Below are 13639 nucleotides of genomic sequence, written 5' to 3'. Positions count from 1 at the left end.
AATGTCCTTTGATCCGGATACTGTTCTTACAGATTATCTTGGAAGATAATCTGAAGTTCATCCTTTGAAATCAGGCCCACCGGCCACCTTTTATCTGTATTACTGGAGCTTTTCAGATTAACCTGAACCCTCAAAATCCCCGATGGCTTTCATGTACTTATCTCAAGGAGATAGTGCCGAATAGTTCATGGGGGTCTCAAAATGTTCCACGTCAGGATCACTTAAGAAGCTTAAATTACAGGTGCCTAGAACTCTGTCTCCAGACATTTCAATGGGGTAGCATCCAGTAGCATCCCACAGTTTCAACAAGTCCCCCTGCAAGCATTCCTGTGATTTAAGCAAAAATTAGCTCTAAGATGCTTTTCTTGCTTTGCATGAAGCCTATTTGACCAGCCCCCTTCCCTCCCTCCCTCCCTTCCTTCCTCTTCCCTTCCTCCCTCCCTCCCTCCCTAACTTCCCCTACCCACCTGCATCCTACCGGCATCTGTTGAGCACTGTGCCGGTGCTGAGAGAAGGCGGTCTCTGATGCCTCCTTGTTACGCTCTCAAGGAATTCTCAGTCTGTATCCTCTTTATTAGTACATTTAACTTTGCACTCCTCTACCACTTTTTTTTTTTTTTTTTTTTTTTTGTCTTTTTGCCATTTCTTGGGCTGCTCCCACGGCATATGGAGATTCCCAGGCTAGGAGTCTTATCAGAGCTGTAGCCACCAGCCTACGCCACAGCCACAGCAACGCCAGATCCGAGCCGCGTCTGCAACCTACACCACAGCTCACGGCAACGCCAGATCCTTAACCCACTGAGCAAGGCCAGGGATCGAACCCGCAACCTCATGGATCCTAGTCAGATTCATTAACCACTGAGCCACAACGGGAACTCCTCCTCTACCATTTTAAACAGTCACCTTCTAACATGACAGTGTATTTTGCCTCATCTCAGAGCTTCTAGGATGAAGCCTTCTCAGAGCCTTTGTCACTGCCTGTTGAAGTCAGCTCTGGCCCCAGGGACTCTCTCTAAGGTCAGACTATTAGGAGATTTGTGTCTCATCAGTGTACAATAAAGTTGGTGCCGTTTTAAAATTGTAAATATTCTGATCCTGGCTACTTATTTTGACCTTTGGCTGCTATCATCTTTCACCAAATTAGTTTAAGGTCCTCTTCTAAGATTGGTTTACTTATTTTGGAAGCGACATGTAAACCTATTGCTTAATTTATGTCATTATGTCTCATTTTTAAATTTCCTTTCCATGTATTTTGAAAGTTCAACCGCACCTCTTTTCCCAGTCTGTTTCTCATTTGTTTGCATTCTTTGCTGCAGAAGGTACATAGTGCTTTTGCTGCCATCCTCCCAACTTCTGTTGAAATACCGTTTTGGCCTTGGAGGTCTTTTCTGTTATCCTGGCTGATTGGCCTGGTTTCTCGATGTGTTTGTCCAGGATGGTCGGGACAGATCTGCTTTTCTGAGCCTTTGTTTAGAGTGATTTGGTGTTGAAGGAAGTGGCTCGGGCAGGACAGTCTTCACTCCAGGTGCCCTCCTGAGGTTTGCCATACAGGTGGCTTTGTAACTGACCCCACTGAAGCTCAGTCAGTCACGTCACTATGACTTTAGGGTATCTGCCGCTTAGATCTGGGGCTCTTTTTCAGAAACATAATCTGTCCAGGTTCAAGAGCTTCCGGCTGTTCTGCAGAGGTGACCTATTTGAGCTAAGAGGATGCAGTGGGGTAGGGCCCTTTCTCAGGCATCGTCTGGGGTTTCTCTCCCAGCTGTAGATTACCTAAAGGCAAATACTGTCACTCCAAGTAGGAGCCATTTGGGGTAGCTGTCTGGACGAATCTTCCTACAGTGTTGTCTTTGGTGATCTCTTGCCCCGAACGTTCCGTGCTTTTGGGTTCTGGAGGGAGGGTGACGGACAGATTGGCTATCCCAGGAGTTCTGTAAGTTTCGAAGCGAGGAGGAGGAGGACAGCGGGAAGAGGGTTGAGTGTGTGTGTGTGCGGTGGGTCGTTGAGAGGGTATCCTGACTCCTCTTTTCACCCCAGTTCTGGATGTCCATCGTGGCTACCACTATGCCCATACCCTGCGGAGGCTTCATGCCTGTGTTTGTGCTCGGTAAGTTCTGGTGGGAAGCCTGGCATCTCACTGATGGCTGAAACCTAGGGTACCGGGGAAACAAGGAAAGGCCGGCAATGCTGGGGGTTTGTACTCCGTCTTAGCACCCGAGGGGGCGCTGGCTCTGAAAGGAGAGAGGATGAGGACCTGTGTCTCTGCCCAGGAGCTGCGTTCGGAAGGCTGGTGGGAGAGATCATGGCCATGCTCTTCCCGGACGGCATTTTATTTGATGACATCATCTACAAGATCCTACCTGGGGGCTATGCAGTCATTGGTGAGACACATCCCACCCTCCTGTAACCCCAATACCCTCCCTCAAACTCCCCCATGACATCGGCACCCCAGGCTACACAATATGGTTTGACTGTAATGCTGTTTAATTCAGCTTGTATTCATTGGCTCTGACTCATTAGCGCTTATTAAACATCTTTGAGCCCTTGTTTCTTCATGCAGAAAAGGAATTTGGGGAGTTCATGTTGTGGCTCAGCGGTCACAAACCTGACTAGTATCCATGAGGATGTGGGTTCTATCCCTGGCCTTGCTCAGCGGGTTAAGGATCCGGAAATGGCCTGAGGTGTGGTGCAGGCTGGCAGCTGCAGGTCTTATTCAACCCCTAGCCTGAGACATTCCATGTGCTGTGGGTGTGGCCCTAAAAATGCAATAAATAAATAAATAAATAAATAAGACAAAAAAAAAAAAGGACTTTGGGGGATTAAATGAGATAATAAGGATGAGAGCACCTAGGATCACCTCTGAATGTTTGGAAAGGGCTATTTCTTTTTCTTTCTTTCTTTCTTTCTTTCTTTCTTTCTTTCTTTCTTTCTTTCTTTCTTTCTTTTCCTCAAAGAATTATGAAAACAACAGTGTAGGTGACTGGCTTGAATACTCCTGACCTGCAGATGGACTCATATTGATGGGACTTAAGAGCATGTGGCCAAGGCTAAGAAACATGGGCTCTGGACTCTTCCCCGTTTCTGGTCACCTGGATGACCATGGGATGAGTTAGCTGCCTTTCTGCACCTTAGTTTCTTTATTCTAAATTGACCAATATGGAGTTCCCGTTGTGGTGCAGCAGAAACAAATCCCACTAGGAACCATGAGGTTTCGGGTTCGATCCCTGGCCTCGCTCAGTGGGTTAAGGATCTGGCGTTGCCATGAGCTGTGGTGTAGGTCGCAGATGAAGCTCGGATCCCGTGTTGCTGTGGCTGTGGCGTAGGCTGGCAGCTGTAGCTCTGATAAGACCCCTAGCCTGGGAATCTCCACATGCTGCAGGTGTGACTCTAAAAAAAGACAAAAGACAAAAAAAAAAATAATAAAGTGACTGATGAGTTGTCTTACAGCCGTAACATCCTGAAAGTCTAAGATCATCTTTTTCCATTAAAGCTGTAGTGCCATGCAACCAAAAGCCATGCCTGACCAAGTGACCGGTATATTCCCCAGAACTGTTATGCTTCCTTCTTCCGTCCCTCCCCTCTTCCTTGAAATTCCATAACTTGCAAAGCCCTGCCTCCCTTTGATAGGGAACCAGCCAGCTTTATATGGCGACCTTCCTCCCCATCTCAGTTCTTTACAAAGACCTCTTTCCTCAGTGAGAGGCACCTGCTCCCACTCCCCACCTTCATGCCTCTCAGGTAGGAGCCCCCCCAACCCCCCATTCTCCCTGGTGGTCATTTCCCAGGATACATATCTGTTTATGTTCTGGAGTATGTTTCTATGCCCCGTCCAGTAGAATCATTCCTCCCAATATTCCCTTTTGTGACTTTTTCTTGTTCCATTTTTATGTATGGCTTCCCCTGCATCTTTTCTTATAGAATATCTCCCCCATATTTAAATCAGACATACGGTTAATGCCCTAAGGACTATTTTGATTGGTGGGAAAAATGTAACCACAAACAAGTAAGGCAGATTCTGTCTTCAAAGAGCTTATGGAATAGTAATATTTTAGATCTGTGAGGGCCTTAGAACTTACCTAATGACTCTTTCACCTTGGAGAGGAGAGTGTGGTGTTTTGGAAGAATTAAGTTTTATTCATACAGTTGAGAAATAGTAGAATCAGGCATTGCTTCCAGTCCACAGCATGATTCTTGGGTTTTAACTAATCACTCACAAATTATGCTCTAAATGGGTTTTCCAATGCTCGTCTAAAAGTGCTCCAGATGTTTAAAAGCAAGAACTAGATAGCACATCCCTATCTTCTTTTATAAATGAAAATTTGGGCACATACAAAATTTTTGTACATTGCCAAAGGTCATAGAATGATATCGAGATGGTGATTTTTTTTTTTTTTTTTTTGTCTTTTGTCATTTCAGGGCCGCACCCGTGGCATATGGAGGTTCCCAGGCTAGGGGTCGAATCACCACCACAGCCGCAGCAATGCGGGATCTACAGTGCATCTGTGATCTACACCACAGCTCACGGCAACACCCGCATCCTTAACGCACTGAGCAAGGCCAGGGATCGAACCGGCATCCTCATGGATGCTAGTCGGGTTCGTCAACCGCTGAGCCGAGATGGGAATTCCAAGATGGTGATCTAACAGTTCGGCATTCTAGCCCCTATTCTTTTAAAAACGTTTTGTTAGAGTATCGTTGACTTACTTACCATGCTGTGTTAGTTTCAGATATACAGCAAAGTGGGTCAGTTACACATACACATATATCCATTCCTTTTTGGTTTCTTTTCTCATAGAGGAAGAGTATTACGCAGTACTGAGTAGATTTCCCTGTGCTATACAGTAGGTCCTTGTTACGTATGTATTCTATGTATAGTAGCGTGTATGTGTTAATCCCAGCCTCCTAATTTATCCCTTCCCCCAACGTTTCCCCTCTGGTAAACGTAAGTTTGATTTTGAAATCTTTGAGTCTATTTTGTGAATGAGTTCTTTTGTGTCATTTTTTATTAGAGTCCATATGTTAGTGATCTCGTGATATTTGTCATTTTCTGTCAAATTTATTTCACTTAGTGTGGCAATTTCTAGGTGCAAATGGCATTATTTCATTTTTTATGGCTGAGTAATATTCCACTGTATATGTACCACATCCTCTTTATCCATTCCTCTGTTGGTGGACATTTAAGTTTCTAGCCCCTACTCTTGACAAATGGTTATCTCGCAAGTATTGGCATTGCCCAGGGTCATGTCTCCCCACCCTATCATTCCCATCCTGTTCCCATGTAGCCTCCATGCAAGAATGGCAGCCATAACCCATGGGTGCATTCCTGTGTCTCATTCTAGGAGCAGCAGCGCTGACTGGTGCAGTGTCCCACACAGTCTCCACAGCCGTGATTTGCTTCGAATTAACGGGTCAGATTGCCCACATCCTACCCATGATGGTGGCTGTTATCTTGGCCAACATGGTGGCTCAGAGCCTGCAGCCCTCCCTTTATGACAGCATCATCCAGGTCAAGAAGCTACCCTACTTGCCTGACCTTGGTTGGAACCAGCTCAGGTCAGGGGCACCAGCTGGAATTAGCTCAGACTTGATGGGGTTGGGGTGGGAGCTTCTGAGATTGAGAATGAGGTCAGGGTCAATGCCTGGAAGCACTGCTTTTTAACTTCCCTTTCTATTCCCATGTACTCAGTAAATATTAGGAATGATCAAATGCATGGCAAATCTCATGGGAGGGGTGAAAGGGGCTGCCAAGGGACAGGCATTTGGTGGGGCTAACCCCCCCGTGCTTTCTCCCTCCATAGCAAATTTACAATCTTTGTCGAGGACATCATGGTACGTGATGTGAAGTTTGTCTCAGCTTCTTGCACGTATGGGGAGCTGCAAAACCTGCTCCAGACCACCACACTCAAGACTTTACCACTGGTTGATTCGAAAGGTCAGTGGGAAGGAATGGACTGCAGACAGCGAGTTAGTGACCTGAGCAAGGGCTCCGCAGGGCGGGGATGGCACCCTGGGCTGGGCTTCTCTGTAGGGGCCACCCGGACTGCTGCAGGACACCCAGCCTGTGCTTCTCAGGGAACTAGATCCACTTCAAGGAAGAAAAATCATAGCCCTAACACCAGCACAAGAAGACAGTTAAAAATCCAATTAGACAAATACAGTTGAGGAGTTCTTGTGGCTCAGCGTCTTAAGAACCTGACTAGGAACCATGAGGATGTAGGTTCGATCCCTGGCCTCGCTCACTGGGTTAAGGATCCAGTATTGCCACAAGCTACCGTGTAGGTCACAGATGCCGCTCAGATCCTGCGTTGCTGTGGCTTTAGTGCAGGCCAGCAGCTGCCACTCCGATTGGACCCCTAGCCTGGGAACCTCCATGTGCTGCAGGTGTGGCCTTAAAAAGAAAAAAAAAGAAAAAATATAGTTGATTCTCATTATTCCTTGTTCTGTGAAGTCATCATGAACACGGAATTACAGGAACTATACTGAATCATTGCTCCTAGAGGGAATACAGGGTTAGGTTCCTGTAAGCCTCTGATCGCATTTTCTTCAAGTAATCAAAGCATGCACTTTTCTTGTGTTTGTTTCTCCTTAAAGACACCTTATTCACTATGTACTGTTCATTCATTAACATTGAACTCACCATGACCAACAGCACGTAGCTCCTAGCGGAACAAAGATTATCTAATACACGTATTTTCTCCGTAAGCCACATCATGGCCTTCTTACTCGAGGGCAATTTTAAACAGCAAAATGACCAACGCAAAACACAAAAATGAAAAAAAAAAAGTGGCCTTCAATGGACCATGAACCATGAAAGGGACACTTGTTTATAATATGAAAGCTGGGGGGAAAAAATAGAGTGTCACTTTATTTAATCTCAGCTGGGAACATGTGCACAGGGCAGCTCTGATTTTTTTTTTTTTTTTTTTTTTTTTGCTGCTTTGCACGTGTGTATGAATGACTGGAAGAGCACCACAAGTACTGATTTGAGGTTACAAATATAGTGGGGCCAGTAGGTGAATTGGAAAATAGGGAATCTGGAGTTCCCGTCATGGTGTAGCAGAAACGAATCTGACTAGGAACCATGAGGTTGTGGGTTCGATCCCTGGCCTTGCTCTGGGTTAAGGATCCGGCGTTGTCAAGAGCTGTGGTGTAGGTCGCAGACGCGGCTTAGATCTGGCGTTGCTGTGGCTGTGGGGTAGGCTGGCTGCTATAGCTCCAATTAGACCCCTAGCCTGGGAACCTCCATATGCCGCAGGTGCGGCCCTAAAAAGATAAAAAGACAAAAAAAAAATTGAAAATAGGGAATCTGTGAGTAACGAGGCTCAGCTATAATCTTACGGCCTCGTATGTGGTACTCTCTGCTGCTTGGCTAAACGATAGCTGTTCTCTAGTGCCCAACTTGAAGAGCAGATGAAACTGTTCCACTTGAAGGAATGAATGGGTTCAATGAGCAGTGATTTCACCTCCTTCCCCGTCCTTTCTACCCATCTTTGGCACTTAATCCTGTTCTGTGTAATTTCTTTTTTTTTTTTTTTCTTTTTGGTTTTTAGGGCTGCACCCCCAGCATATGGAAGTTCCTGGGCTAGGGGTCAAATTGGAGCTGCAGCTGGGACCTGTAGCACAGCTCACAGCAACACCGGATCCCCAGTCCACTGAGCGGGGGCCAGGGATCAAACCCACATCCTCATGGGTACTAGTAGGATTTGGTTCTGCTGAGCCACGACTGGAATTCCACTATATTATTTCTCATTATGATTTATATATCTGTGTCATCTTCCTGCCTAGTCTGGGCATCCCCTGAGGGAAGAGATTGTAAGGCCTCCTTGTAGGTATTTACTAGGTAGTAGATAAATACTTGTCTAGTGTTTGAATTACTGTAATAGGGGAGTTCCCGTCGTGGCGCAGTGGTTAACGAATCCGACTAGGAACCATGAGGTTGCGGATTCGATCCCTGGCCTTGCTCAGTGGGTTAACGATCCGGCTTTGCTGTGAGCTGTGGTGTAGGTTGCAGACGCAGCTTGGATCCCATGTTGCTGTGGCTCTGGCGTAGGCCTGTGGCTACAGCTCCGATTCGACCCCTAGCTTGGGAACCTCCATATGCCGTGGGAGCAGCCCAAGAAATAGCAAAAAAGACAAAAAAAATTAAAAAATTAAAAAAAATGAATTACTGTAATAGGGAGAATCATGTAGGGCCATTCAGAGCCTTTTTTTTTTTTTTTTTTTTTTTTTTTTTTGCTTTTTGTTTGTTTGTTTGTTTGTTTAGGGCCGCACCTGCAGCATACGGAAGTTCCCAGGCTAGGGGTCAAATCGGAGCTATAGCTGCCGGCCTATACCACAGCCACAGCAACACCAGATCTGAGCCACATCTTCAGCCTACACCACAGCTCATGGCAATGCCAGATCCTTAACCCACTGAGTGAGGCCAGGGATCGAACCCGCACCCTCATGTTCACTAGTCGGATTCATTTCTGCGGCGCCGCAATGAGAACTTCCATCCCCCAAAGGACCCTTGAGGTTCATGCTGACACCCCACCCCTACTTCTTATTGGAACAGGGGTACAGCTGATTGGGCTGCAGAGATTTCGTAATAATGACTAAGACCTAATGGTAAGATTTGTCTCAATAGCACTGCTACAGTCTTATGGCCCTAAAACTTAATTAAAATGTTAATTATACAGTGGGAAAATAAATAAAAAGAAAATTAAAAAAAATAATAATAAAAAAATGTTAATTATAGTAGCAGAATCCCAGTAAATAGATAAGCCCCTCCCAGAAAAAGTAGGCATTTTGTTTCTACTGAGAAGGACCAGAGTAGTTAAGTGATTAAACAGCAGATTTCCTTGTAGACTCCTTCCAAAGGATATTCAGTCTCAGTCTATGCGAACGGTTTATAATATTTCTTTTTGGGGGACAGGCTTGATGAGCCTATTTTCACACCAAGTTCACCTATTTGCAAACAGTCCATGTAAGGGCTGCATCAAAATAAGTACAAACTAGCACCAATTAGTGTCCCGTCATTTGGGGCTCTAAATGCCAAACGGATGAAATAAAAGGGAATGAGTGAGGTCAATCCTGGAAGACTTTTGAAATGAGTTTATGGGGAGAGAAAGAACTGAAAAAAGAGACGGGGTGCTGGGCTTCTGTCCCTGACGCCACCCTGCCAAGGGGGGTCTGGGGGACGGTATTGAGCTGCCCTCAGGCTGAGCTTGGATCCCCCCAGATTCCATGATCCTGCTGGGCTCCGTGGAGCGGTCAGAACTGCAGTCCCTCTTGCAGCGCCACCTGTGCCCTGAGCGGAGGCTGCGGGCGGCCCAGGACATGGCCAGGAAGTTGTCTGAGCTGCCCTTCGATGGCAAGGCTGGGGTGGGGCGCCGTGGCGTCTGGCCGCAGGGGCGCCCTGAGTCCTTCGCCTTTGTGGATGAGGACGAGGATGAGGATGTCTGCGGGAAGCCCGAGGTGAGCGGGCTGGCAAGGGCCGGGGCACAGAATAGGTGGGGACCGAGGAGACATCGGAAGAGGGAGGAAGGATGCTGATCAGTGCCATTCAGTCAGGGTCTCCGAGTCCAGGGACTGGAGGAGATACGGTTGCAAATGACGGTACCCTGAGAATTCAAAGAGCTGTAAGGATGTGTGAATTTGGGAGAAGACTAGAGTTAGTTTTCCCAGGACACCAGCTCGCAGAGGCAGGCAAGTGCCAGGTAGGCTCCTTCTTCGACTGAGGATTTTCACTCTTCCTTACAGCCCTCTCCTTTGACTCCTCCTCTTCCCTTTTCCACTGCTCCACTGCACCCTGAAGAGCCCAATGGGCCCCTGCCCAGCCCCAAGCAGCAGCCGGAAGCACCAGAGCCTGCAGGTGAAGATTCTCCCATCATGCACTGTCACGCCTTGTGGGTTATCTCTGGGTGCTCCTCAGCCTAAGGGCTCTGACTGGGAGGAGGGGTGAGGCTGTGGACGATGGGAGGGGGTCTCTGTGTTACTGCCCCAAGGCGCGGGGGCAAGGGCTGGGTTAGGAGGGGAGAGGAGAAAGTGTCTCTGGAGGTGAGGAACCTGGGAGTATGGACCTTTTGAACCCAGTGTCAGGGACCACACGGAGCCCCTGCCCACTTCCTCCCAGGAGGGACATTGCTTTGTTTCCACTTCCATCCACCCACCCCTCCTCTCAGGTCAAAGACCCTCTGTCTTTCGGACCCTGCTGCGCTGCTTGCTGGGCAGAGCTCGTCCCACAAAGAAAAAACCCACCCAGGTGAGGGGAGCGGGGTTGGGGTTGGAGGATGTGGGAAAGGGAGCCTGTCTTTGAGGAATGAGAAACCCACGGTCCTTACATCAGGAGGGAAGAGTCCCATCCCACCATGGAAGAAAAGCTTCATCCAGTGGGAGGGATGATGGGTTGGGAAGAGGCATCTGGGGCGCTTCCTAATGGAACCACAGCCATCTCTCCTTGTGGTTCCATTAGGAAGACGAGCGCAGGCACTAGGACCCATGTCTTTCTTCTCTAGGAGCCAGTGGATTTAGTGGATAACATGTCCCCTGAAGACGTAAGTAAAGGAAGGAGCAGTCCGGGTGGGTTGTTTTGGCGAATGAAGTTATTGCTCATTTTTGTCTGACCTTTCGCTGTGTCGTAAGAGTGAGATGTGCGTTTGGGCAGGAGAGCGAGCTGAGAAGTTGGGAATGAGGCGTGACTGGGAAGACAGGGCACCTTGTTTGAGACTGGGGAGCCTGGTGCTGTCCTTGGGGTGGGGGACTGTCTTCATTTCAGGAGAGAAAGTTTTGAGCCTTCAGGTATAGATGGGTCCATGGTGCTAGGATGAGCCTTCGATCTTTTACTTATTTATTTATTTGTCTTTTTGAGCCACACCTGCAGCATATGCAAGTTCCCAGGCTAGGGGTTGAATCAGAGCTGCAACTTCCAGCCAACACCACAGCCACAGCCACAGCCACAGCAACGTGGGATCCAAGCCATGTCTGTGACCTACACCACAGCTCATGGCAACCCCGGATCCTTAAGCCATTGAGTGAGGCCAAGGATCGAACCCGCATCTTCATGGATACTACTTGGGTTTGTAACCTGCTGAGCCACAATGGGAACTCCTGAGGGCAAATTTTGATAGTGGTGCCTTGTTGGGACAAATGCCTGTTTCCCCAAAGAGGAAGTCAAGCCTTTAGAGGGTCTGGTTGTGTCAGAGTGATGGGAGCAGGCGGCTGAGCTCTGCTGACGAGGACTAACCCCAGGGTGTAGAGACACCAACAAAGCGCATTAGCAACCCTTCCATCTAGTAAAAGAACACAGCCTTGCTGCGAAGGCCAAAGGGTAGAGCTTTAAAAGTATGTAGCTGACAAAATATCATCATGTGCATTATTTTTAAAGAAGCATCTATTGTATATCCAGAACATACATTCACTAAAAATTAAAAGTACTCAGGGTTGGAGTTCCCTTATGTCAAAACGGGTTAAAGGGAGTTCCCGTTGTGGCTTAGTGGTAACAAACCCAAATAGTGTCCATGGAGATGCAGGTTTGATCCCTGGCCTCACCAGTGGGTTAAGGATCTGGTGTTGCCGTGAGCTGTGGTGTAGGTTGCAGACAAGGCTCGGATCCAGCGTTGCTGTGGCTGTGGTGTAGGCCGGAAGTTGCAGCTCTGATTCAACCCCTAGCCTGGGAACGTCCATACGCTGCAGGTGCAGCCCTAAAAAGAAAGAAAAGAAAAAAATTGGGTTAAGGGTTTGGCATTCTCATTGCTGTGGCTCTGGTGGCAGCTGTGGCTCGCGTTCTATCCCTGGCTTGGAAACTTCCACACGCCCCAGGTGCGGACAAAGGAAAAAAAGTACTCAGGGTTGGAGGTGGGGGGTAGTGAGTGACAACAGAAAAAGGCAGTCTTCCCCGTCTCCTCTTGACATTCCCACCACACACATGTTTCTGATAAATGATCTGAGGAATCTAAGGAGGAGTCCCCCTTGTGCTGTAATAGGATCAGTGGCATCTCTGCAGCTCTGGGACACAGGTTCCACCCCTGGCCCGGATCCGCCAATGCCGCAGCTGACACATAGCTCACAGCTGTGGCTCTGATCTCGTCCATGGCCTGGAAACTTCATATGCTGAGAGGCAGACCAAAAAAAAAAAAAAAGGAAAAAAAAGAAAAAGAAGGAAGTTTCCATTGTGGCTCAGCAGTAACAAACCTGACTAGTATCCATGAGGACCTGGGTTCAAGCCCTGGCCTTGCTCAGTAGGTTAAGGATCTGGCATTGCCATGAGCTGTGGGGTAGGGCGCAGATGTGGCTCAGATCTGGTGTTGCTGTGGCTGTGGTGTAGGCCTTCAGCCACAGCTCCCGATTCGACCCCTAGCCTGGGAATTTCCATATGCCTAAAAAAACAAAAGAAAAAAAAGAAAAAGAAAAAGAAAATGGATAATCACTGAGGAAAAACCCCCAATTCTTGCTTCTGCTCACAAATAGGAGTCAGATGGGTCATAACTACAATTAAGCAATACCGTATTAGGGTACTGAAACTAATGATACTGTTTTGTTTTGTTTTTTAATGGCTGTACTCACAGCAACGAAGTTCCTGGGGCCAGGGATTGCATCTGAGCTGCAGCTGTGGCAACACTGGATCCTTTAACGCACTACACCCAGGCCGGGGATCAAACCTAGGCCTCTGTAGCGACCCGAGCCACTGCAGTCAGATTCCTTTTTTTTTTTTTATTTGGTCTTTTTGCCATTTCTTGGGCCGCTCCCGCGGCATATGGAGGTTTCCAGGCTAGGGGTTGAATCGGAGCTGTAACTGCGGGCCTGCGCCAGAGCCACAGCAACGCAGGATCCGAGCCGCGTCTGCGACCTACACCACAGCTCATAGGCAACGCCGGATCGTTAACCCACTGAGCAAGGGCAGGGACCGAACCCGCAACCTCATGGTTCCTAGTCGGATTCGTTAACCACTGTGCCACGACAGGAACTCCTGCAGTCAGATTCTTAACCCACTTTGCCACAGCATGAACTCCCCAATACTTTTTAAAAAATACCCCAAGGAGAGAAAGCCAGCTAGTGAGGTTATGTCATGACTCCTGGAAATAAAATGCACCCAGGGGTAAAAAGAAGATAGACGGTATATTTTTAGCTGATGTCTTTCTCAAGGAAGGCTTTAGGCAGCTCTCAGTGCCCAAGGGATCCACTGAGACATTTTGGAGAGATCCAATTCAATAAGAGTCCCACTTCAGGATATTTTGAACACTATTTTGCGACTAGATCAAGATGACCCCCTTGGCAATATCAATATGATCCCTCTGGGAAGCATCAAAGAACTCAACTCTGGGTCACCAGATGTCCTGGCTGGGACTTGTTGAATCCTGCTGCCCTGTTAGAGCCCTGGTTTGTTCCTGATGCTGAGCTGTTTGAAGCGGTGGGACCCAGAGCACACAAAAGCTGGCGGTCCCGGATCACACTCAGCAGTCAAGGTCAGAAGCCTGCTTCTGTGCAGTCTTGGGCAAACCCTTGAGCATTCTCTGCCTCGGTTCCTTCATCTGTAACATGAAGATGCCCGTAGGGTTGTTGGCGAGGACGAAATGAGTAAAGACATGTCAACCAATTCGAATAGCACTTGGCACAGGAGAAATCCTTGGTGCACGTGCGCTGGAAATGAAGAGATGCTGCT

General features: G+C 47.8%; 1 protein-coding gene across 4 annotated transcripts in view; it reads left to right on the top strand.

Annotated features, from left to right (window-relative positions):
* Positions 1-13639, top strand: part of CLCN1 (chloride voltage-gated channel 1) — a 37886-nt gene that overhangs the window by 19544 nt on the left and 4703 nt on the right. For all 4 annotated transcript variants that reach the window (XM_021078561.2, XM_085005202.1, XM_085005203.1 and 1 more), the window contains 8 exons: positions 2038-2107; positions 2271-2381; positions 5340-5553; positions 5799-5932; positions 9221-9456; positions 9742-9853; positions 10164-10243; positions 10497-10535. In XM_021078561.2, the coding sequence (XP_020934220.1) occupies positions 2038-2107; positions 2271-2381; positions 5340-5553; positions 5799-5932; positions 9221-9456; positions 9742-9853; positions 10164-10243; positions 10497-10535 (996 nt within the window). The remainder of the gene's footprint in view (positions 1-2037; positions 2108-2270; positions 2382-5339; positions 5554-5798; positions 5933-9220; positions 9457-9741; positions 9854-10163; positions 10244-10496; positions 10536-13639) is intronic.

This window comes from Sus scrofa, chromosome 18, assembly GCF_054392235.1.
Source record: "Sus scrofa isolate SSC_HxYL_T2T_F1_AM1 chromosome 18, Sscrofa_HxYL_maternal_Yorkshire_Landrace_v2.0, whole genome shotgun sequence".
NCBI classification, from domain to species: Eukaryota; Metazoa; Chordata; class Mammalia; order Artiodactyla; family Suidae; genus Sus; species Sus scrofa.
This window is presented reverse-complemented; position numbering and strand designations above follow the sequence as displayed.